Below are 24,739 nucleotides of genomic sequence, written 5' to 3' on the forward strand. Positions count from 1 at the left end.
ACTCCCCTGCTTGTGTTCCCTCTCTCGCTGTGTCTCTCTGTGTCAAATAAATAAATAAAATCTTAAAAAAGAAAAAAAACTAGAAGGAGATGCTACTACATCCCCACTAGAATGACTATAATCAAAAAGACAGTAATTTGCCAAGAATGTTGTACCGTGTGCTGCAATGTCATGAGGACCCTTAGCAGCTCTCTGGAGAGGCCCATGTGGAGAGGAACTGAGGCCTTCTGCCAACAGGCAGTATCAACTTGACAGTTTGTGTGAATGAGTCATTGTGGAAATGGATTCTCCAGCCCTAGTTAAGCCTTCATGTATCTGCAACCCCTGCTGACAGCTTGACTGGCACTTCATGAGACATGCCAAGCCCTAACCCTCCATCTAAACCACTATCATATACCTCACCTGCAGAAACTGATAATAAATGTTTACTGCTGTTTTAAGCCACTACGTTTTATAGTAATTTGTCACAGAGCAGTAGATAACTAATTTACAACCACCCGGGATTAAAAGAAATAATATATACGTTGGCTGGCACATAGTAAGCCCTTCATAAAAGGTGGCTGTTATCGTTGTGTAATGCACATATGGGTTTTTTTTCACTAGCAATTGCAAATTTCTTGCAAAGGAGGATTTCAGTTCATTCCTTTTTTTTTCTTTTTGCACTCTCTGCCTCTCCTCATCCTTTTTAGCCTCTCAGCACAGTGCTGGGCACACATACAGCTGAAGCCCAGTAAGAAACTCAAAGGGAGGCAATGAAATCCAAAGGTGAAACAGTTTTATCTTTGTCACTATAAGGATAATTTTCCACTACCTAAAATATTTGAATAACCCCTTTGTTACAATTAATGTAAATTAATGTAAATGCCTGGGCTTTTATACATTATTTTGTAATGAATAAGCTGTAAAGGCAAGGAAGACTAAGGGATGAAGAGAAAAGATTTGATTAATTAAAAGGAGATAATGAAGAAATGAGCATTGGATAAGGCGGAGACCAGGTAAGAGGGTCAGGGATGTGCCTGTATAAAAAAGAGTAAAAAATGGGAATTGGACCCAGAGGACAACCAGGAAAACCACACGGATAAATCAGGGCTTCAAGGTTCATGGGTTGGAGACCCACATCTGCTGCCATAATTTATTGTTTGTTGGTAATTATGTTGTTTCTATTGTCGATAATGTTTGTTGCCTCCATAACTGTGGCTAGTTACTTTGAGAATATATGCCATATTTATGAAGGATTCAACACCATAGAGCATTAAAAATACATCATATCTACTTAGATAAATGACCTAAGCCTCATCCCCTGCTGATAGCTTACTTCTTTGTTTGTCATGGACAATAGACCATTACGTTCTTTGATAATATTCAAGGGAAGTTTTGTAATTCTAGACATTTTACCTAAGGAATTAAGGATATTTAAATCTACTCTTTATGGTATGAAGTTCATACAGTAATTGAGGATACACATGACATGGACCTGAAGTAAGAATATTATTGTTCAGAGAAAAGCAGGCTTATTTGTGAGATATCCCACATTTGGTGCTCCAGTCTAGCAAAGGACAGTGACTAGTCGTGGTTTCTTGGTCAGCAGTTAGGTGACATGTTGCCAGCAATTTCTGTGATAGCCGGATGGACAGTCAAAAAGGAAAAACAGGTAATAGTAATTATGATGATAGCGATAGTGATCAACCTTTGTCAAGTTCTTTTTTTTTTAAAGATTTTATTTATTTATTTGACAGAGAGACACAGCGAGAGAGGGAACACAAGCGGTGGAGTGGGAGAGGAAGAAGCAGGGCTCCCGCGGAGCAGGGAGCCCGATGCCGGGCTCGATCCCAGGACCCTGGGGATCATGACCTGAGCCAAAAGCAGACGCTTAACGACTGAGCCACCCAGGCACCCCAACCTTTGTCAAGTTCTAACTATATGACTGATATTAGAGTAACAACTTTATTCTTTTTCTGATAGAATCCTGAGACAATCCAATAAAATACATGTTATTACCATGTTACAGATGAGGTAACTGAAGCTTAGGTCAAGTCATGGAACTTCAGCTCCTCCTTCTCATTTTCTAACAGTCGTGACCAAGGTAAAGTCAGGATGAATCAGAGATAAGCCTCTTGTTTCTAACTTAAAAAAAAAAGTCATTTTAACTAACTATTTTGGTGGTTTATTACCTTGATCTAGAAAGGCAGCCGACTGTGGTTAAGTTTTCAGACCTGTGTTTGAAGCTTGGTTTCATTACTTACTATGTGGCTTTGAAGAAGTTATATTCATTTTCTTATCCATAAAATAAGAATAATGACTCAACTTCCAGGGCTACTGCCCTCAATCTTTCTTCGCAGCCAAAGTGACCTTTCCAAAACGCAAAATTGACCATGTTATCTCGCTTCAACTTAAAATCCACAATGGTATCCCATTTTTCTTAATATAAACTGATTCCCTTAATATGACTTCAGAGCCTCTCATGGTGTGGCCCCTACTCACTCCCAGGCTTATCTCAAAACCGCTTCCCCTAGCCCTGAATCACTGGCCCAGTCCTCTCATTACAGGACTTTTGTAATATGGTGTTCTTGTCCAGAAGGTTTTGCCTCCCTTATGCCTTTTACCACCCCCATCTGACTTAGCTTAATTAACTCTCCATATCTTTAGGATCCTATTTCAAATGTGACCTTTTAATAAACTCTTACAAAGTAGTGACATTGGCTTTTTCCAGTCGTGGCTCCTGAACTCACTGTAGGGCCTGTCTCTTCCAAGAGTGCTTCCCAAAATTCATGCCAAGATTAGGACAGGGATGACTTTTGCTAGCACCCTGTTGGGTGGTGTCCCTGGTTGCAACTGCCAGGACACCTGAGATGGTTAGGCCTTGGGTTGGAGGGAGCCAAGCGAAAGAACTGGAACTCACTGGATGAGTCATTGCCACCACTCAAGGGGAGACATAGTAGCTCAGGCCCAAGATCCATCAATGTCTCTTATTCAAATAAATGTTACCAAGTACTTAGAGAGTTTGAAGTACAATGCTATTCTGAAGATATAAAGGTGCAGGGGAAAAAAAGAAAGTAAAAAGATGCTCCCTGCCCTGATGGGGCTGGCTTACCATCTACTAGTAATACAGACATTAATGAAATAATTTTATAAACATATGCAAAATTATAACTATCTAAGCTCTACAAAGTAGAGGACCTGAGGCACGTGATGGGGGAACCGATCAGCCTGGGGCATCAGGGAAATAATGATTGAGTTGGAATATGAAAACAATATAAGATTCTGATGAATAATTACCTGCATAAAAAGTAAGGGGTGCCTGGGTGCCTCTGTTAGTTAAGTATCTGACTCTTGGTCTGAGGTTGAGTCTTGATCTTGGGGTCATGAGTTTGGGCCCCGCGTTGGGCTCCACGCTAAGTGGGGAGCCTACTTAAAAAAAAAGTAAAATTTATTGGACTGTACCTCTTCATAGATGGATGGGGCTTTTAGAATATTTTAGATTACATCATGGATCATTAGATGACTGTTACCTTCTGATAGAGTGAGATGGAGTGCATCACCAATTCTTGTCCTATTATAGGTAGGTACCAAGTAAAATTTTTACAAAAATAAGTGAATGCAAAACAAAACAAAAACAAATGAATGAATAGAGTTTTGCCAAATCTTTGTCCCAATTTTTCCATCTCCTTAAATTTTGTAAAAGGATTAGGAACCATCTCATTTGCAAAAGGATGTGTTACTCATGTGAGTAATCATTTTTTCAGTGTCTGGAAGAGACACAAAAGTCAAGTGACTATTAGTTGTTCTTGTTTCTCTCTCACTCAAAGCTATTCTGGTTTTGGAGCCAAAACCCCACAAAATTGGTTGTGTTTCATAATTTTTCTTGTTGATTATGAACAAAGGCCTATTTCAGTTAATTTAGGTCATATTAAAGTGCCTTAGGGAGACATCACAGATGGGTAGAAATTGGTATAGTAAAAATATTATATACAGGTTTGTAATTTCATTTCAAGATTTAAAGTTTAAAATTATACATTTGATAGAATTAAAAGAACATGTCACCATCTGAGAAGGAGATATTCTAATTAAATGAAATGGTTTCTTCAAGTTCAGGACATTATATCTTAAATTATATTTGTGGTACACTTTGTCTTACCAGGTACATAAGTAGATGCTTTTCAAAGTGAAGTTTTAGGGGCGCCTGGGTGGCTTAGTCGGTTAAGCATCTGACTCTTGATTTCAGCTCAGGTCATGATCTCAGGGTCTTGATCTCAGGGTTGTGAGATAGGGCCCCACGTCTGCTTGAAATTTTCTCTCTCCCTCAGCTCCTCCCCCTGCTCGTGCCCCCACTTCTTTCAAATAGATAAATAAAATCTTAAAAAAAATAAGGGTGCATTTTACTTTGTGGAAATAAACAGCAAAAAGAAGAGAAGGTATTATATGACGGTTAGGTACAGGGCTTACAAAAAAGTGTAAAAATAATTGTTTGGGGGCATTATTTCCAGAATTTACGTGTTTCTGTCAAAGTAATAAGGATATGATAGAAATGTATAAATGAGCATGAAAATGAGTGGCAATAAGGAAACTGGTGCCCAAATAAGACTACAATATTTTTTTTCCTGTGTCTGTTTCAACTCAATTTGAGTATGAATTGAACAGAAACTTTCTACTAGACAAGAACCAGTGAAGCAAAGTAATTTTTCTGGATTTTTGCCTATGAGTCAGAGGTGAGATTATGTTTGTTTCTTAGATCAAAGTTAGTAATTTTCCTTGTTTTGGCTTTTTTTCTTTCCTAAACAAGATCCTTTTGGAGAAATTTTAAGAGACAAGAATGGTGTGATTACAGTAACTACCCCCCCAAATATATGTGCAGAGGGTTACAGTTTATTGCTTAAAGATGATGAAACTGGAGTTCCAGAAAAAGATACTCTTCAACGTATCTCAATTAGACCTTCTGGTGTGTTAAGAATAGCTTTATTGAGATGTAATTTATTTACCATAAAATTCACCCAATTCAGTGGGTTTTAGTATAATCACAGGGTTGTGCAACCATCACAGTATAAATTGAAAACATTTTCATCAACCAAAAAGTAACTTTGTATCCATTAACAATCGCTGCCCAGATCTTTCACTTTTGTCCAAGATAGGTTTTCTTCAAGTTGATGTGAGACAACCTAGGAATTGTACAAAGACTGGTGTAGAGCTGCTGTTTGGAGTTACAGAGGCACAAACATTTGAGAGGATAATGAGGTCCTAGTTTCTTCAGCTCATCTGTGGGGTGCTAGCCAATCTTGTCTTTTTACCATGGAGGTGAAAGTTGTATAACATAAAATTAAACCATCTTAAAGTGAACAATTCAGTGGCATTTAGTGGATTCACAATGTTGTGCAACCAATACCTTTACCTAGTTCCAAACCATCTCATCACCCCCAAAAGGTGATGTATCCTGTACACATTAAGCACTTTCTCCTATCTCATCACCTCCCCCCTCCCCCCGCCGGCCTCGGTAACTACCAGTCTGCATTCTGTCTCTATAGAGCCACCTCTTCTGGATATTTCATATAAGTAGCTTCTTTCATTTAACATATTTTTGAGGTTCATTCACATGGTAATATATGTCACTCCTTCAGTCCTTTCTACAGCGGAATTATATTCATCTTGTGTATGCACACAATTTGTTTATCCATTCTTCTGTTTATGCGCACTGTTCCCACTTTTTGCCTCTGTGAAAAGTGCTGCTATAAACAAGCATATACATGTACTTGTTTAAGTACTTCTTTTCAATATACCAAGGAGTGGAATTGCTGGGTCATTCGATAACTCTACGTTTAACTTTTTGAGGACCCGCTAAACTATATTCCACAGTGGCTGAACCATTTTATGGTCCCAGCAGCGATGTGTGAGGATTCCAATGTCTCCACATCCTTGTCAACACGTATTTTCTGTGTTTTTGACTATAGCCATCCCAGGGGGTGTGAAATGGTATAGCCAATAATCTGTTGACAAAAGAAAATGAGTATGTTTTTAGTACAAGCCTGAATAAATATTCAAGAAAAAACAAAAATATGAATTTACTTTTGACATATTTCCTTTTAGTTGGAGGCATGGTGTTGATCTGTGAAAGTTAAACAGGACTTTCCCTATTCTTATAGAAATTATGCAAAATATAAAACTGAGACCAAAGTTGAGACATGAGTAAATGAAGAGCATCACTCAGCTTTCTTGTTTCTCACTAGAGAGGGAGCATTGTACTTTGTAGCACATTATTACTTCCCAGCATACATTTTTATAAATCTTGACTATCCTTGCCCCAGGATAAATAGATAAGACACAGACCTTACCAGGAGTGTGTCAGCTGAATGAAATAAGGCACTACTACCTTTAACATTTAATTATGCTCTTTTTGCTGTATTCTAAGGGGAATCTCCCTCAGAAACAACGTATTCTTTGATAACAGGGGTTGGACTAGGTGATGTGGTTAAATTAAAAACCCTTTACTCCACTGTACTATATGTACACCAAATATCCCACAAGGACCACAATACCCATTTCTAAAGCCATCTTTTGCCCTAATTGAAATATACATAAGCCAGAGAAAGACATGACATCTACAGTTGTGCCTTGATTGAAGGGGGCCTTGCTAGCACCAGGACCACTCAGCTACCTGGAGATCTGTATGTCCCAGGGCAATGAACTGTAGCAAGATGGATAGGTGAAGGCACCCTTCTTTCATAAGGTGGGAGGACAGACTAAGAAATGGAGGGAGGAAAGGAGAGATGCTTCAAATGCTTTCTCAGATGAATTTTAGCAAAGATGCTGAAGACAAGGAATAACAAATTGATTCCCTTGAAACTGTTCCCACACCCTTCTTGAAATATCTTCCTGTGCACACTCTCCATTTGTAAACTGCTCAAACACATAATGTCATTTTATGTCTTCTGTCCTCACTGATTGCCCCATCTCTGAATTCCTACAGCTCTTAGGGTCTACTCTTCATAATTTAGGAATCAATTTCTCTTTAAGTGACTGTAAAGAAGTCAGTCTAATTTTCATGTGTGGCTGCTGGAATCAGTCTCATTCTGTATAATAGGCATACCTTATATGGTCATGTGGGATGGCAGTTCAGGGAAAGAGGGTAATGGTCATGTAAGCTGGAAGGAGTAGTGGGACTTGTTTTGGACCTTCAAGAATGAGAATTTTGATAAGAACAAAGGGTGAGATGCATTCTAGGGATGAAGATGTGTCAGTAAGGATATAAATCTGATGCTGTAACAAAGATTCAGACTAACAGCAACTGTTTAAACAAGTTCTCTCATGTAGCAGCACATGAGTAGTCCAAAGGTACTACTGTTACTGCCCATAAGGCAGCAGGTTTCTTCTACCTTTTGCTCTGCCACCTCAAGTAGGGAGCCTTGTCTCATGGCCAAAAATGGTTGACATCTTCTGGGCTATATTCTAAATGACAAGAAGGGAGAACATGGGCGAAAAAATACTCAGAGAACATCATCTTTCATTTATTTTTATTTTTTTAAAATAATTTGAGAGAGTGAGAGAGTATGAGCTGGGGGGAGGGGTAGAGGGACAAGCAGACTCCCCGCTGAGTGAGGAGCCTAACATGGGGCTCCATCCCAGGACTCTGACTGAGATTATGACCTGAGCTGAAGTCAGATGCTTAACTGACTGAGCCACCCAGGTGCCCCCATAATCTTTCCTTTTAAAGGCAGAACCCAGGTATTTCATGCCACTTACACTCACATCCCATTAGATAGAACTCAGTCACATAGCTAACACTGGCTGTAGAGGAAGCTGGGGGAAATATGGACTTCAGCTGGACTTTTAGCTCCAAGCTAAAACTCAGGGTGTCTGTTACTAAAGAAAATAAATGAGACTCAGTAGTGAGACAATGAATAGTCCCATAGGTAGAGGTAAAAAAGAAAAAAGACAGTATAGAAGGGAGAATATGGAAATGATTACCCTAGGGATATAAGAAAATAAGATTCTGCAATGCCCGACTGAGGAGCTGCAGGTATAGGAGCTACTGAGGGCTTATAAAAAAATATCTCCAAGAAACTTCTTTGCTTGCTAATTGGTTTAAGGAAGTTTAGGTGCTGGCGAGATGTAGGGTAGTGTGTGTAGATGTGTTGAGAGTGGTATATCATATAGTCAGGATGGGTTCTTTCTATTCAAAGTGTGGTCCAGGGTCTAATAGCATCAGTGTCACCTGGGGACTTGTAAGAAATACAGAATCTCAGACCCCATTACAGAGTAACAATCTGCATTTTAACAAATTCTTCAGGTGACTAATATCACATTAAAGTCTGAGTGGCAGTGGGCTAGATTTTGCTATGGTATAGAATTATCCTAAAATCTGTTTTAAAAACAGATTATGGGGCACCTGGGTGGCTCAGTCATTAAGCGTCTGCCTTCGGCTCAGGTCATGATTCCAGGGTCCTGGGATCGAGCCCCACATCGGGCTCCCTGCTCCACAGGAAGCCTGCTTCTCCCTCTCCCACTCCTCCTGCTTGTGTTCCCTCTCTCTTCTGCTCTCTCTCTTTCAAATAAATCTTTAAAAAATAAAAAAAAAAACAAAGATTATTTCTTACTCGTGGTGAATGTCCATCTGGGAGGAAGGGGGTGGCAAGTAGGCAACTTTGCTTCATAATCTTCACCAGGGCCTCAGGCTGATGGGACCTTCTAAACACCACCAGTCATGTGGCAGGGAAAGTTAGTGTGTGGCTCTCACGCTTCTCTCACATTTCATTGGTCAAAGCAAATCCATAGCCATTGCCTATCGTTAAGGAAGTGGGAAGAACAATCCTACCATGTACCTGGAAGGATGGGAATCAAAATACTGATGAAGCCAGGGGATCCCAGAGGTAGTGAGGACATTCAACGGTTATTACAATATAGATGTGAAGGGATCAGGTACTGGGGAACTATATCAATTGGAACGAAAAGGAAAGCACAAACAAAAGAAACATTTCAGAGTATTTCTGAAGGGTAGCTGCAGAAGACTCCCAGCTTTAGAGTCTGGTTGGGTAGAAAAGAAAAATTTTGGAGGAATTGGTTGGGGTGGGAAGTTCAAAGGCTAAATTTGGAATGAACATGCCAAGTCATGCCAGAAATTAAGGTGGATATTCACCCAATCTCATCCTGTGTCACTCCCCCTTTCTCTCACCATGTTCCAGCCACAGTGACTTTCTGTTCCTTCATACACCAACCTTGTTCTCACCTTAGGGTCATTGTACCTAGTGTTTCTTCTGGAATGCTCTTCTCTGGGTTCATCATGAGCTCCTGCCTGTCATTTAATCTTCTCAGAAAGGCTTTCCCGGGCCCAATAAATGTAGCCACCTATTCACACTTTATCATATCTCCCTATTTCAGTTATCAGAATAGTACCTAGAGCTAACTGGTATTTTTGTCTATCCCCCTCCCCTCATTAAAAAGCAAGCTCCATGAGAGCTCCATGGACTGTGTCCCGTGTCACCAGCTTCAAGTACAGTGCCAGGCACAGAACTGGTCCTCAATAAATATTTACTGAATGTTCACGTGGAAATTTCAGTTAAGAAGTATGCAATGAACCTCCAGAAACAAAAAACCCAGTTAAGAAATGGGCAGAAGACATGAATAGACACATTTCTAAAAAAAGACATCCAGATGGCTAAAAAAAGATGCTCAACATCACTCATCATGAGGGAAATCTAATCAAAACCATGATAAGATACCATCTCACACCTGTCAGGATGGCTAAAATTAAAAAGAAACAACAGGTGTTGGTGAGGATGCAGAAAAAGGGGAACCCTCTTCCACTCTTGGTGGAAAAGCAAACTGGTGCAGCCACTCTGGAGAAGAGTATGGAGGTTCCTCAAAAAGTTAAAACTAGAACTACCCTATGATCCAGCAATTGTACTACTAGGTATTTACCTGAAGGATACAAAAATACAGATTCAATGGGACACACGCACCTCGATCTTTATAGCAGCATGATTAACAATAGCCAAACTATGAAGAGAGCTCAAATGTCCATTGACTGATGAATGGATAAAGAAGACATGGTTTGTATATATTTAATGGAGTATTACTCAGCCATGGAAAAGAATGAAATCTTGCCATTTGCAACAACATGGTTGGAGCCAGAATGTATTATGCTAAGTGAAATAAGTCAGAGAAAGACAAATACCGTATGATCTCACTCAGATGTGAAATTTAAGAAAGAAAACAGATGAACACATGGCAATGGTGAAAAGAAAAAAAGGAGGGAGGGCGCCTGGGTGGCTCAGTCGTTAAGGGTCTGCCTTCGGCTCAGGTCATGATCCCAGGGTCCTGGGATCGAGCCCCGCATCGGGCTCCTTGCTCCGCGGGAAGCCTGCTTCTCCCTCTCCCACTCCCCCTGCTTGTGTTCCCGCTCTCGCTGTCTCTCTCTGTCAAATAAATAAAATCTTTAAAAAAAAAAAAAAGGAGGGAAACAAGCCATAAGACACTCTTAATGATAGAGAAACTGAGGGTTGATGGAGGGAAGTGGGTGGGTGTGGGCTATATGGGTGATAGGTATTAGAGGGCACTCGTTATCATGAGCACTGGGTGTTGTATGTAAGTGATCAATCACTTAATTCTACTCCAGAAGCCAATATTGCACTGTATGTTCACTAAAGTTTAAGTTAAAAGAAGAAAAGAAAGAAAGAAAGAAAGAAAGAAAGAAAGAAAGAAAGAAAGAAAGAAAGAAAAAGGAAGGAAGGAAGGAAGAAAAGAAAGAAAAAGAAAAGGAAGAAAGAAAGGAAGGAAGGGAAATATAGGTTCAATGGGGAAAACATTTGAAATGGTAAGTTCCTCTAAGGTACTGAAAATGAACAAGAAGCATTAACCCTTTAGGAATGTTTTCCCTCTGTGTTTAGAGAAGTATAGAAGACTGAGAAGTCTAAAACGTACAACAGAGTGGTTCCTAGGGAGGAAAAAATTTCAGTGAGGGGATGGGTCAGTGGGGGCAAGGGGGAATGAGAAAAAGACTATTGCATTTGGAAAGGTCATTTGTGGCCACTGAATAAAGGAGTGAAAATGCAGGGGTTGGGGTGCCTGGGTGGCTCAGTCCGTTAAGTGTCGCCTTCCGCTCAGGGTCCTGGGATGGAGCCCCACATGGGGCTTCCTGCTCAGCAGGGAGTGTGCTTCTCCCTCTGCCCCTGCTCGTGTTCTCTCTTGCTCACTCTCTCTCCTATAAAATCTTTTTTTTTTTTAATTTTAAAAATATAGGGGTTAAGGAGAGAAAGGATATAGCAGATATCATTACTGTAGTTGTTTGGCAGTAGAGGGAATTAGTACTCTAGCAGGATTCGGTGGTTTATCTTTTGAGGAGACCTACTCATTTCTCAAGGGAAGCGAGCTAGAGAAGAGGGAAGATGTAGAGAAGGGTTCTTAACCTAAAGTTCATGGACCCTTAGATGTGTGCATGGGGGGTGGGAAGTGGAGGGAAGAGCATTTGTAGTTTTGTTGCTTTCGCAAAGGTCCAGCCCTAAAGGTTAATAACCATTGCTAAGGAGGAGAACAGATGAATAAAACAGTTAAAAACAAACAAAAACCCCCAGAGGCCCAGAGAAGGGCTAAGCTTTAAAGAAAAAAAGGAAAGCCTCTTCCTTGAAGAAAAGCTATAACGAGATGGAGAAATTCACAACTGCATCATCATCTCGGTAAAATAGGTAGTAAGGGCAGAGCTGGAAACACTGGGGAGGCTTGTGCAAACACGCTCCAGACAAGGGATACTGAAGCACGGACTACGGAGGAGTGGAGAAAGCTCCTGCGTTCCTCAACAGAGCCAGCAGCCCTCGTGTAGCTCCCGCGCAACGTCACGGCCCAGGAGGTGGTGCTCCAGGCTGGGAATCGCTGGCATTGTTCTTTAACCAGTGAGTGCCCCTCTCAAACTCTGGCCGAGCCGCCCGACCGGCCTGGGAGAGACAGCGGTCTTATCACAAAAGGCAATCACCACCAGGCAGCGGTGGTCATCAGTGCGTCAGCTCAGGGAAAAACTCTTATGTCCGAGCTTCTCCACAGTCGCCGTACTTTCTGTGCTGTTTGGGCAGCTGCCTCCAGACCGGCCTCTCCACCTGTCTGAATCATCCCGCCCCATTTCGACATCTCTTTTTCCTGCCTCCAGCTCTCGGCCTGGCGCAGGACCCAGCGACAGCGGGCCCCGAGAACTCATTCATTCAACAACCGCGGGGTTTACTGGGCGACTTCGGGTGCAAGCCCAGGGCGGCACGCCGAGGCCTGAGGAGCACAGGGCCCTCGGGAGTCAGTCGGCTTGCGCGCGACATGGGGCGGGGAGACGACAGCACGCCAGCTCCAACCGGAGTCTAACGGGCCACCGCCCGCATGTCGCAACAGCTTCCCGGACAGGCCCGCGGGCCGCGCCAGGGTATAACCGGCCCAAGCTGGCTCCACCTCACGCCGGTCCGAGATCCCGCGGGAACAGAGCTCTTGGGCCAGGGCCGCCCGCCCGCGACCCCGCGTGTCTGGGGATTTGGGGTCCGCGCTCGAACGCAGTTCCAACGGCAGACTGCAGCGGTTTGACCTTGAAGGCCTGGCACCCCCCGTCCCGCCCCGAGAGAACCCGGCCTGCAGCACCTGCACCTCCCCAAGCACTAGTCTGGGGTCCAAATCCGGTCTCTCTCGCCCCTGGGCTCTTCGCTCTCTTCCCGTAGCCAATCGGATCCCGACGTGGTGAGGGCCAATGGCCGCGGTCAAAGTATCAAGAGTGGTTGAGCCTATCAAAGTTCCCCCTTAAGTTTCTCCCGCCCCCCAGAAAAGTCAGTGGGCGGGTTGTTCTTACATGTTGGCCAATCAATGGCCAATAAACAAGAAGCTTCCAAGATCAAAGGGGAAGGGGTGGGATCTAAACCGTAGCAACGCCGCAGGGCGGAGGAATGACAGGCAACTTCTCTAATACCACAGACATCTTTTTCGTACGTAAGCAAAGGGGCGGGGCTAACTTGGCGCCTGCACCAATGGCTGGCTGAGGGGTGTGTCCGTGGGCCAAGCGGGAGCCGGAGGCCCCGGGCTCTCTGGGCCGCGCCTGAGGCGGACACGACGGGGCCGGGGGGCGGTGGCGGCAGCGGCAGCGGCGGCGAGGGTGGGCGCCGCAGCTGGCCCGGGTGGATGGAGTTGGAGGGGCGGGGTGCTGGCGGTGTGGCGGGGGGGCCGGCGGCTGGGCCGGGGCGGAGCCCCGGGGAGTCGGCGCTGCTGGACGGGTGGCTGCAGCGGGGCGTGGGCCGGGGGGCCGGCGGCGGGGACGCCGGGGCCTGCAGGCCCCCGGTACGGCAGGATCCGGACTCCGGCCCGGACTACGAGGCGCTGCCGGCTGGAGCCACTGTCACCACGCACATGGTGGCGGGCGCCGTGGCAGGGATCCTGGAGCACTGCGTGATGTATCCCATCGACTGCGTCAAGGTGAGACCTGGACCGGCTCCGAATCCGACCTGGAGCTGACCCCACCCCTGGGTCCTGTCCAGAGCCAGGATCCCGGCCGAGAGCCGTAGCCAACATGGGTTTCTTCCTGGCTCCTGCCACCGCCATACGATTCGACCGATACTCCATGCAAGCAAGGTCCCGGCTGGGAATTGAACCCACCCAGGAACCAGGACCCATTTCTAACCGTCAGTGAGATATGAATCGGGACTGTGGAAAGAAAATCTGTCAGCCAAAGTCCTGGATCCTAGCTGGGACTAAACAGGAATAGGGTGGGATGGGATGGAACAGGTAAGTAATACTGACTTGATTTAAGGTTAAGCCAACTGGGGAGAATCAGACCCTGAATAGGATCTTAATGGCTTGAGATGTTCTCTGGGCGAGTGCTTTTACAAGCTTCTTGCTGTGTCTGTCCTTAGAAGTGATGGGGCAGGAACCGAAATCTGAAATCTCTCAGCTAGATGAAGTATTTACGTATTAAATCTTAGCCCATGAGTGACTGGAAATCATTTGTGCAGTCAGAATTCATAGTTCCAGACTGGAAGTAATCTGGGAAAGACCATGTTCAGGAAAAGGTTTCGGTTTCTCTGCAGCAAGCATGATACCCCACCTATTTCCTGAACGTGAAAACTAAGCTGGGATTAGGATTTCGTATGTGCAGGGAGCACATCAGCCCCCAGACAAGAGATGGACCTGACAGTGTATTTCTTTAGCTACGTGAAGTTGACAAAAGGGGAGTGTTGCCTAGAAGGGAAGGCTGATGATACTGAAAATGAAAGGGGAGCAACATGAAGGCATGATTCCTGTGAACGTAAAAACTAATTGCAGCCACAACCAAGCAGACTGGTTAGTGGGTAAAGAAGTCAGGTGAAGAGGGGAACAGGTTGTTCTTTATAGTTCTTATTCTTGTGCATTAGCAAAGGTACCAACCTCTAAAAGTGAGGACTAAATTGAATAAAAAGTAAATTCCAGGGGACTGTTGAAATAAATGTATTGACAGAGACTGACACCTCCTTTACATGTTAAGGGTAATGGTCAAACAGTATCCTCACAGCTCTTTGATGTGTGTTTTTTCCTCAAATTAGGAAAATGTTACATATTCAAAAGGAGAGAGTATTCTGAGTTGGGAAATACAAAGTCTTATCCTTTCTGCTTCTCCCTGGTTCTGGTACTCTCACATGTTTTCATTAGTAGTGTGAATGAATAAGTGGGGAAAGTGCTCATTAAGCTTTGTGAATGACATTGAGTTGATAGTTTTCTAGCACATTGCAAGGCAACTCCTACCAATAGTCATACCCATTGAAACTGGTAGATGCACTTGGTTAAAATGGATATTAGAATTTTAAATACCCTTGTCAATTGAGAGGAATAGAAACAAACAGTAAAATCCATGCAAGAGAAGTAAGAGGATGGTTAATGCTCTAACAGTATTAAAATGTAAAGTGGGTAAGTACAAATAAAAAAGATTCAGACATTTATGTAGTAAAGTCTAGGTTGAATGACTGTGAGCTGTTAATGCTATATATCAAAAAATTAAAATGACCAAACTGCAAAGTAAAGTAACTTCACTATACTTAGACTGTGAGTAGAGAGCAGGGGGGACTAGGGTGCTATGTTTCAGGATGGGTATCAAATGAAAACTAGATCGAGGAAAGCAATGGAAATTATTTAATGACTTGAAAAATACAATGTAATAATGTGACTGACTTAGAAATATTACTATAACTTATGTGTTGTCCCATTACCTTGGGGGGCTATCTCCTTATTCCATATCTTTACATAATATTGTTGCTGTAAATATTTTATAGATTCCTCTGCTAGAAATGCCTCTAGAATATTTGGGTGAATATTCTTAAAGAGGGCAAAGCTTTGCCCTGTGACAAAATGGAGTTGTTTGTTTGTTTGTTTTTTAGTAACAGACCATTTGGAATAAAAAATGATAGATAAGTGGAAGATCAAAATGGGTAATACTGATTGGAGACAAAGAGAAGGTAGGACCAGAAAGCAAGGAGACTGATTTATTCTTGAGGCTGATAAACCCACTGCGGGAACACTTCTGAAAGAGGAGTTCCAGAAATATTTTGCATAATCACAGCATTGCTGGAATAAGTTACTTATAGCCTTCCAAGGTAACTGTTTTGAAGAATAGTTCTTATTCATTTACATAAACTTTGCAGTGTTTGTTTTTAAAAAATTAGTCAGATGACATTATAGTCATGCCTCAAAGCCCTATATTAAAGAAATAATTATTTGATCCAGAGGGAAAAAAATGCTCAAGAGTCTTCAAAGATACAAAAACTCATTTTAGAAGAATCATTTTCATTTGCCATTAATGCTGGGATTTAAACGACTAGAGAGAACAACTAGGTTGTAAGATTTAATGTCCGTAGGATATTAGACATTCTTGTGCAGACGTGAAAGTTCAGATCTCTTCCTTCAGAAAGGACTTCCCAGGAAGTTCACTTGTCCCAGGGCTTCCCAGTTCCTCTTTTAGCATAAATGGTGGTAGAGAAGAAGAGCAGCCCAACCATCCCTAAGACTAGAGGCAGGTATCTGTGTTGGAGCCTAAACAGCAACCACAGTGTTTGCAAATGAAAGTTGACATTGCCTCTTGGCATGCAAGCCTGTGCACCCCAGCCACTTATCAGGGTCAAGTTGATTTAAAATATCATTGGGAGGAACCTAGCATAACCTCACCAGGCCACAGTTATTCAGCCAACTATTTACATGGTCACAATAGGGAGGTTTGGGAGCCCAAATATATCCCAGTTTTCCTTTACTGGGCCTCAGAGGCAAACACCAGACTATCTATAGGGATAGGCTCCACAGCCAAAGTAGTCAGAATCTTCCCCAAATCATCTGGCTAAGTACCCACCTGTCACCAACGTGCTACTTTTTGGCTCTGTAATGGTGACATAAATAATCTACTTACATAATAAGTTAAAGAGAAAGAGCAAGGGAAATCTTTTCCAAACTCCAGATGTAAACGGTTATCTGTACACATTCACCAATGAAAGGTTAGGAAACACTGGCTTATTTGACTTCCTTGTATCTAATAATAATACTTATTATTCAATAAATGGCACTTGTTCTTGTTTGCTAAGCACTAACTGATGTGCCTTACATATATTTATTCATTTAATCCTTGAAGTAATTTCATGAAGTATACATCATTTTCATTATTTTACAGATGAAGAAAAGGAAGCAAGTTAAGTGGCACCATCATGATTTGAACCCAGTCTGACTCTCAGGCCTTCCATGCAGTCTCCCAGAAGTAGATTTCCAGAGCCAAGCAAGGCACAGAGTTTCACAATAGTGCTCGTTCCTCAACATGACCTCCAGATTAATAGCTGGACATAAAAATCATTATAGCCACAGAGAAACTTTAAAGTAAAAACAAAAAAATACAAAATTAAACCTGATTTACTAGTGGCTAAGAGCCAGTTAGTTGCCCATGTACAGTTGTGAAATGATGTATACAAGAGACAACACTGCCATGATCTATAAATTCTACGATATGAACAAATATGTCCACGAACCGTGTTTGGATACAATAAAAAGCCTTTTATTTCTAGTGCTTCATAAACTACCAGTGGCTTTTATATGCCCTCTCTGGATCCACACAACAGCCCCATGAGCCATTCTTAGTCTCATGTTTTAGATGACAACATTGAAACTCAGGTTAAGTGACATATCCAAGACCACACATCTAGCAAAGCAGGGGCTCATACTCAAGCTTTCTGACTCAAATGTGGCTTGTCTTTTACCAAACCACTTATCTCCCTATTAAGTTCATTTCACTTTTCTTCAAAGCCAGTGTTTTGTTTTGTTTTTTGTTTAATAACTGAAGGCTATTCATAAACTTGTAGAGATTTCATTTTTCTCCAGAAGAAAGATTTATTGGCTCACACATTTGGGAAGCCATATTGATTTTTATATTTGGCATAGCTTATGCCTGGGTCCTTTCCATAAGGGTATAAGTAGAATTGTGAGTTAGATGTAGAGGTGTGTATAAAATGTTCAAAGTAACTTTCAGTCCAGGTTTCTCTTGAGGTTGAAAGATTGCAAATCTCAGGCCAGACCTTTCAAGCCTGGTTGCCCAAATAATGCCACTGACTTCAGCAGAGCAATGCAATTTCTGAACAGTCTCCCTATACAAGATCAGTTTCAAACAAACCTATGGAAACACATATCATGGAAACCAGACCCAGTTTATCTTTATCAGCAGCCGTAGCCAGCAAAAACCTGTAGTCACTGAATAACTCCTCTAATGGATTCTATACCCCTGGGTGATATGAAAGATTCATAAGCATATCCTTTATTGGAAATTTATGGTGTTTGGTGGTTTTTTTTTTTTTTTGAGAAGTAGAATGAATGTGTCAGATTGTAAAAAGTGATACTGTATTTCTGATTGAACTTGCAGTAATCTTTTAAGCTTCCAGTTCTTTGTTGGTAGCAAGGAGGAGAAAATAACTTTAGAGGAATGTGGATTGCTTGCAGCTAACTAGGACCTGTTAATCTGGTTAGTCCTCGGCGCCCCCCCACCCCCACCCCTTGCTCTTGAGAAGAGGCAGTACTCTTGGATTCCAGATGGCTAAAGGAAGGTTCAAATTGAATCAGTAATCGGAGTGAAGCAGGAATTTAAACTGTACTTGGGCATTAGTTGCGCCTACTGACTCACTGATAGCCTACTTCTTACTTTGTGAACTGGTGCAGACAGCTAAGATTCATTTGTTCGTTCATTCATTCATTCATTCTTTCAGCAAACAAATCTTGAATGCGTACTCTGTTCCAGGCACTGGACATTGGTTTTATATTGTTAGTCTCCATGCTACCTTAATCTTGAAATGGATCAACAGACAAGAAGAGATTTTCATGAGGAGACACACCCTTCCCCTGAGAGTCGGTGATTTGGGGAATGTTTTGAAAAGATTGATTTCCCAAATTTCAATCCAGCTTTGTCCAGGAACATTATACAAAGTGTCTACCATGTACTTTTGTCCCAGTCATTGAATCCTCTGGAAATTCCAAGGATTATGTTTCATGAAGACTGATATTATTTGATGCCAATTTGGGGATTCATTCAGTTTAGAGTAGAGATCTGGAAATCCCTTCAGTTTTAGGGACTAGGTTGGTTTCCACCTTTCATAGTTTCAGGGTAAATGTTCTTTCCCAGGACATTAGAGTAGCATCGATTACAATTGCTACCTTTGCCAAGAATTCAACCTACCGGCCCAGTTGCCAATGCCGAATAATCCGAGAAGTTCAGGTAATCATCCAGGATATAACAGAGGATGAGCTATCATCTCATTAATGTAGTGTGCAATCAGGAAGCAGGCCTAGGACCAATGTTGGGCCTCATGCAAATAATGCATAAAGTATGTTGTAGACAGTAAATAGTTGACTTTAAAATCCATTTATAAAGAACTCTTGGCCCCGAGTTTATTAAGGCACAGAAGCAACTTCTCCTGAAACACAGGCTTGGTATTTGTTGCTGAGGCTATGAATCATTTCAGAGTTCAAGGATACTTCCCAAGCGGTGATATTCTCAGAGACAGCAACGGTGTTCCCCTCATCGATGACTAGCAAAAGAAAGGTCCACGTCTTAGAAAGATGGGACACAAATTTGGAAGGCAGTAAAACTGGGTGCCAGGTGGTACTCCTGCACGTTGGCACGATTTCACGTAGAAGTGCCCGCAGCCTTAGTGTCGAAGTTGGGAAGTTGAATGAGAAGTTGGCATCGCTGACCCTGCACTTCTTTCTATAATTGCAGACCCGGATGCAGAGCCTACAGCCTGACCCAGCCGCCCGCTATCGCAATGTGTTGGAGGCACTCTGGAGGATTATAAGAACAGAGGGCCTGTGGAGGCCTATGCGAGGGCTGAACGTCACAGCGACAGGCGCAGGGCCTGCCCATGCCCTCTATTTTGCCTGCTACGAAAAGTTAAAAAAGACATTGAGTGATGTAATCCACCCTGGGGGCAATAGCCATATTGCCAACGGTATTGAGCCTTCCTGTGCTGGTTCCCCCACTTTGTCACCTCTCTGGGCTTTGCTGCTGTTAATGCTTTCCAGTCTCAGCATGGCTTGGAGCTGAAGCTCTGGGCTGGGCTAGGCCAGATTATAGGGGAGGGACTTCCAAACCTGATGTTCTCAGCCAACGGCCTGCTTCAACCCCACCCCTCTTTGGGGACCACCTCAACAAAGTGTTACAGTATCTTCCCTTACCTACCAGTTCGACTCTTTCATCTCCCTGCATCAACTTCTAATGCCCTGGTAATGTGGAGACACACTGAGCTACCCCCCCACACACACTGTGTATTTCTTGATAGTCGAGTGCTGTCCTCCTCAGGGCAGGATCAGAGGTGACCCGGCCACCCAAGGAAGACAATGGAGCCCCCGCTCTTTGCCTCACCTTTTCAGGATCCTAACTGACCAGAGGCAGTTTGTGGTGTTGATGACATGACCAGGCCTCAACAAGTGAATTGGGGTGGGGCCAAGGGACTTATGCACAGAGAAACCAGAGGGTTGGAGGTTATGTGGAAGTAAGGGAAGAGACAGCAGCCTGGTGCTTGAGGATTGAAAACCAAATTGGGAGTGGAGAGGAGTGGTGAGGGATATGGCAGTTCAGGACCCAAAGGAAAGGTCTAGTTGGACAGATGTAGAGTTTGGAGATGGACTGGGCAGCACAGGGGCAGCAGGATGGAAGATGAGATGCTGTGGTGCAAATCTGACCACCCCGCCACCCCTCATGTCATGTTCTCCCTCCACTGGAGGCAGCCGATGCCGGCATCCCTTGGCCTCAGTGGCTCTGGTTCCTATCTGGGGCGTGAACTGCGTTTATTCTCAGAAGTGTCTTTATAAAATCTGGGCTGTTTTCCTAGGCTCTTCCAGGCCTTCCTAGTATACCTGTGGTCACCATAGGTTACTCAGCTGGTGGGAGCAAATATCTTCATTTCTCAGAATGGGGGTTTAGGAGTAGTGGGTCCCCATCTTTTGAACTGGCTCTTATAACCCTCGTCCTACTGTGGCTTGGCCATCCCCCAACCCCCACCCCCACCCCAGGCCTCAGTGGATTGTTTGACCTCTCCTGGCCTTGCATGTGGCAGTTGTTTTCTCCTTTGCAGGTGCGGCCGGGTGCGTAGCCACATTACTGCATGATGCGGCCATGAATCCAGCAGAAGGTAACGATTCCGCCGCCTTTCCTTCTGTGGGCAGCTGCATCGGCATTTCTGGGATTTTCCTTTTATTTCTGTTTGTGGAAGAAAGCCAGGGAGCAGCTGGTCGGTTTTGGGGGGAAAGCCTTCTCTGCTACTGTGCCTTACCAGTAGAGGGCGCTCCCTCCATGTTGTCGGTACTGAGGAGGAGCCCCTAGGAAGCAAACTCATTGAGATTCCATTCGTCTTTGGGGCTTCTCTGAAAAAAGATATGGCTCTACTTGGCCTATTCCTGGGCCTTCTTGGAAGTCCTCTCCGTAGTGGATTTGATCTCTGAAAATTTAACGGATTATTTCACTTTTCTTCAAAGAGGTGAAGATGGATTTTAACATTTAAAAATCTTGCCTTTCTTGTTGGAATGAAGATAGTTGAAATAGGAATGAAAGGGGAAATTGTAGAGCTCAGTTCCTGCATGGCTGCTTGGATCTTGGCTTTCCAGGTGGAGAATGAGGTACTCAAAACAAATATGAAGGGATAACATGGTTGCCATGTTCTTTAAGTTCAGTTCTTTACCTGTCTTGGCTAGGTCATGGTGTGGAAAGGGCCAAACCTAAGCTGAAGATCTAGAGCTCGCACCATGTTATCCACTTGAGGGAGTAGATGTTTGGAAACTGAAGCCACAGTCTTCCTGGTTAAGAATTTTGTTTTCTTTTTGGTAGCCTTTCTCCTCTAGGAGGATTAACTATCCTCGTGTCATAAGAGTTGGGTGCTCTGCATACTTGAGGATTGGGATTATTAGGGCTATCTCTTCATTATTATGTTCACTGCCACTGAGTCATTTCTTGTCTTGAGTTTTATGAATGGGTAAGATAATGATAGTAGGTAGGTACTTATTTCAGGGAAACCCTCTGGAGTCTAAATCATACATGTATTATGTGTTCACTGGCTGGTTGGTTTTTTTTTTTTTTAAGATTTTATTTATTTATTTGAGAGTGAGAGAGAGAATGAGCAGGGAAAGGGGCAGAGGCAGAGGGAGAAGCAGACTCCCCACTGGGCAGAGAACCCGATGCGGGGCTCCATCCCAGGACCCCGGGATCATGACCTGAGCTGAAGGCAGATGCCCAACCAACTGAGTCACCCAGGTGCCCCTCACTGGTTGGTTTTAAGGAAATCCTACTAGAAGTGGGTCTGTTATATTTTGGCCCTTTATCAGTCTTCTCCTATTCCCTCTCAAAAAAGGGAAACCTTAACGTATGAGACATTAACGTATTAACATATTAGTGACAGGTCACTCATATTTTTTTTCCTCTCTCCATTCCAATGGCTGACCCGCTGACTTGGGACTCTGAATCTGGATATGCTTGCTCACCGGTTGATTGCTGGCATCGTTTCCTTCCTTCATGTTGACGGCACCACCAGTGGTCAAGCAGAGGATGCAGATGTACAACTCACCGTACCACCGGGTGACAGACTGTGTACGGGCAGTGTGGCAAAATGAAGGGGCCGGCGCCTTTTATCGTAGCTACACCACGCAGCTGACCATGAATGTTCCCTTCCAAGCCATTCACTTCATGACCTATGAGTTCCTGCAGGAGCACTTTAACCCCCAGAGACGGTACAACCCCAGCTCCCACGTTCTCTCTGGAGCCTGTGCTGGAGCTGTAGCTGCTGCTGCCACAACCCCACTGGACGTTTGCAAAACACTGCTCAACACGCAGGAATCCCTGGCTTTGAACTCGAACATCACAGGACACATCACAGGCATGGCCAGTGCCTTCAGGACGGTGTATCAAGTAGGCGGGGTGACCGCCTACTTCCGAGGGGTGCAGGCTCGAGTCATTTACCAGATCCCCTCCACAGCCATCGCATGGTCTGTGTACGAGTTCTTCAAATACCTGATCACCAAGCGGCAAGAAGAGCGGAGGGCAGGCAAGTGAAGTGAAGCGGCGGAGAACGCTGCCAAGCGCTCAGCACTGCTGCGTCCTGCCTGTTCCAGCCACGTTCTCCGTCTCCTGGCATGCTCCAGCCTTGAGTGGAGTTGGAAGGGAGGCAGAGGGCTCCCCCCAGGCTCGTGGTGTTTTGGCTAACACCAGTGCCTGTCAGCCTCCGTTGCCGCCACCTTCCCTTCCGGGCCCTCAGCAAGTGCAGCAAAGCACACCACGGCACCTTTGACAGCCTCTCTCCAGCCTGGGCCTGATGACCTGCTCTAGACTATTCTAGAGGGATAAGCAGCTCATTCCCGTGGTTCCTAATAAAAAGCCTTTAAATTCAATGGTTTCCTTGGGTTTGTTTTGCCAAAGGGGAAGTGAAATGCTGTCAACTGCTCTTGACTTCAAGCATGAATCAAGGGGCCCAAAGGGAAGCTTTATCGCATATGTCCATAGTTTGGGTTTCTGCTGATTTTCACAGTGACTTAAGACATTGGAGCCCTACTCCCTTTGTTTTACAGTAGGCTTCAAGGAATCTCCCTGATGGCAGGAACATGGCCTTTGACAGATCCTAGCTAAACAGGCACTCTTGATCCCCACTACTGCCTTCCCGGGACACTGATGTGCCAACAGAAGAGGTAGATTACTCTCCCAGCTCTGCCTGCCAAAGTACAACTTCCCATGTGGCACTTTGTTTTCTAATGTTGTTGCAGAACAGGAGTTAGTGAAGCTGCAAGACCTAAAGATTATGTGGTAAATAATACCTTTCATTTGGCTTTAAGGCTTTTACAAAGTACTTTACTGTACATGACTTCATTTGGTTCTCACAAAATCTGTGAAGTAGGCAGTGCAAGCATCATCTCTATTTTACAGGTAAGGAAAGCTCAGAGAGGCTGTCCCTTGCTCAAGTTCTCACAGCAAGTGCAGAACTAAAACCCCAAACCAGATCTTTTGCTCCCGGAAGTGAGCCTAATTGTGCCTTCCTGCAGACAGGAAATGCGTAGAGGGCTCATACTGCAACCTGCCTCCTGAGGGAGCTCCCCCCTGACTAGGCTCTGTCTGGAGACTTCCAGGGATGGGGCTTTCACTGTGCTTCCTGGGTTGGTCTGTCCCTTTGTTTGGATAGCACCAGTTATTAGCAAGTTCTTCAGTACACAGAGTGGAAATCTACGTCCAAGAACACCCATCTGTCATCCTTGTTATGTCATCTGTCATTCATTCATTCATTCATTCATTCACTCAGTAACTACTGAGTGTCCCTGCGTCAGACACTGATGTTGGGGTTATAGTGATAAATAAAGCCATCCCAGCCCTCAACGAGCTTATTGTTGGAGAGGAAGGCAAATGTAAACAGTCACCTACAAGATCAAATGGCAAGAAACATGCGTAAGAATACCCAGCCTGGCCTCGGGTGACTGGGGAGGCTTCTGGAGGAAGTGACATTTGAGGTGACACCTGGAAGGCAAATTAGCCAAACTAGGCGAAGAGAGGAAGTGAAATGTTCTAGAGGAGAGAGGTGAGAGAGAGTAAGAAGTGCTCAGGGATCAGTGTGCAAGGGACTTGGTAGGGCTGACAATCTGGGCAAGGCATGCACCCGGAGAGCAAAGCAGGCGCTGAGTCTTAAAAGCAATGCTAAAGAGTTTAGAGTTTATCCTGAAGGCAATACAGACGCATTACAGGGTTTTAAGCAGAGGTGTAGTGTGATCAGATTTACAATTTAAACAGATCACTGAGGCTCTCTGAGGAGGGATTAGAGGAGCAAGACTGGACCAGCAGGCCGACCTGTTGGGAGGCTGTCACAGTCACGCAGGCAAGGCTGCCCGGTGGCCTGGACCGGGACTGTGGCAAGGGAGACAGAAAGTGCCAGACTGGCGTGATGTTAGGGTTGCAATAGAAATCCATTACAGAATAAATCTTGCCCTCCTCCTACCTGACAGCCCTTCAAGAATCTGTGGAGAACCGTGTCTGAATACACTTGAAAAAACCTTCAAGGGAACAGCAGACTCTCCTGTTCTAAGCCTTGCTAAAGCTGCGCTGCCCCTCGGCTTTAGCGATGGAAAAGAGAGATGGTAATGGCTAAATTGTGGCCACCGGAGTTTGAGTCGCCCATGGAATAAAACGAGCATGAGGAAATCATTGCAGAGGCCATTTCACAGGGTTTGCCGGTAAAAATGTAAGAGAGTCACTGCCTTCCAGCACAGATGGAATGTGAGAACAAAGGGA

At 44.0% G+C, this 24,739-nt stretch overlaps 1 protein-coding gene and 2 long non-coding RNA genes across 4 annotated transcripts in view; 1 reads left to right on the forward strand and 2 right to left on the reverse strand.

Annotated features, from left to right (window-relative positions):
• Window positions 1-4,944: 4,944 nt before the first annotated feature.
• LOC141374646 (uncharacterized) overlaps window positions 4,945-24,739 on the reverse strand; it is a 72,022-nt gene continuing 52,227 nt past the window's right edge. The window contains exon 3 of the long non-coding RNA XR_012381690.1: window positions 4,945-5,975. This is a non-coding gene — a long non-coding RNA (uncharacterized lncRNA). The remainder of the gene's footprint in view (window positions 5,976-24,739) is intronic.
• LOC141374647 (uncharacterized) lies at window positions 7,362-12,710 on the reverse strand. The gene is made up of 3 exons (XR_012381691.1): window positions 12,592-12,710; window positions 8,583-8,767; window positions 7,362-7,434 (listed from the first exon to the last, which is right to left on the reverse strand). It is a non-coding gene; the product is annotated as an uncharacterized lncRNA (long non-coding RNA).
• Window positions 13,011-22,860, forward strand: SLC25A28 (solute carrier family 25 member 28). Of its 2 annotated transcripts, none has more exons than XM_025880804.2 (4): window positions 13,011-13,413; window positions 19,205-19,433; window positions 20,559-20,615; window positions 22,008-22,860. In XM_025880804.2, the coding sequence occupies exons 1-4, from the start codon at window positions 13,123-13,125 to the stop codon at window positions 22,523-22,525; spliced, it is 1,095 nt and encodes a 364-aa protein (XP_025736589.1). In that variant the 5' UTR covers window positions 13,011-13,122; the 3' UTR covers window positions 22,526-22,860. The 2 variants fall into 2 exon arrangements, with proteins under 2 accessions (XP_025736589.1, XP_025736590.1); XM_025880805.2 differs by lacking the exon at window positions 13,011-13,413 and adding an exon at window positions 13,441-13,722.

Source organism: Callorhinus ursinus, unplaced genomic scaffold (genome assembly GCF_003265705.2).
Source record: "Callorhinus ursinus isolate GAN/ISIS: 27379988/994484 unplaced genomic scaffold, GSC_fseal_2.0 scaffold20, whole genome shotgun sequence".
In the NCBI taxonomy this organism is placed as follows: Eukaryota; Metazoa; Chordata; class Mammalia; order Carnivora; family Otariidae; genus Callorhinus; species Callorhinus ursinus.

Excerpts from the sequence above, each read along its gene's own strand:
- SLC25A28 (XM_025880804.2), top strand. The coding sequence starts at position 13,123 with ATGGAGTTGGAGGGGCGGGGTGCTGGCGGTGTGGCGGGGGGGCCGGCG. Across the intron at positions 19,434-20,558 it reads CAATAGCCATATTGCCAACG|GTGCGGCCGGGTGCGTAGCC; the intron begins GTATTGAGCCTT and ends TCTCCTTTGCAG. Across the intron at positions 20,616-22,007 it reads GGCCATGAATCCAGCAGAAG|TGGTCAAGCAGAGGATGCAG; the intron begins GTAACGATTCCG and ends CGGCACCACCAG.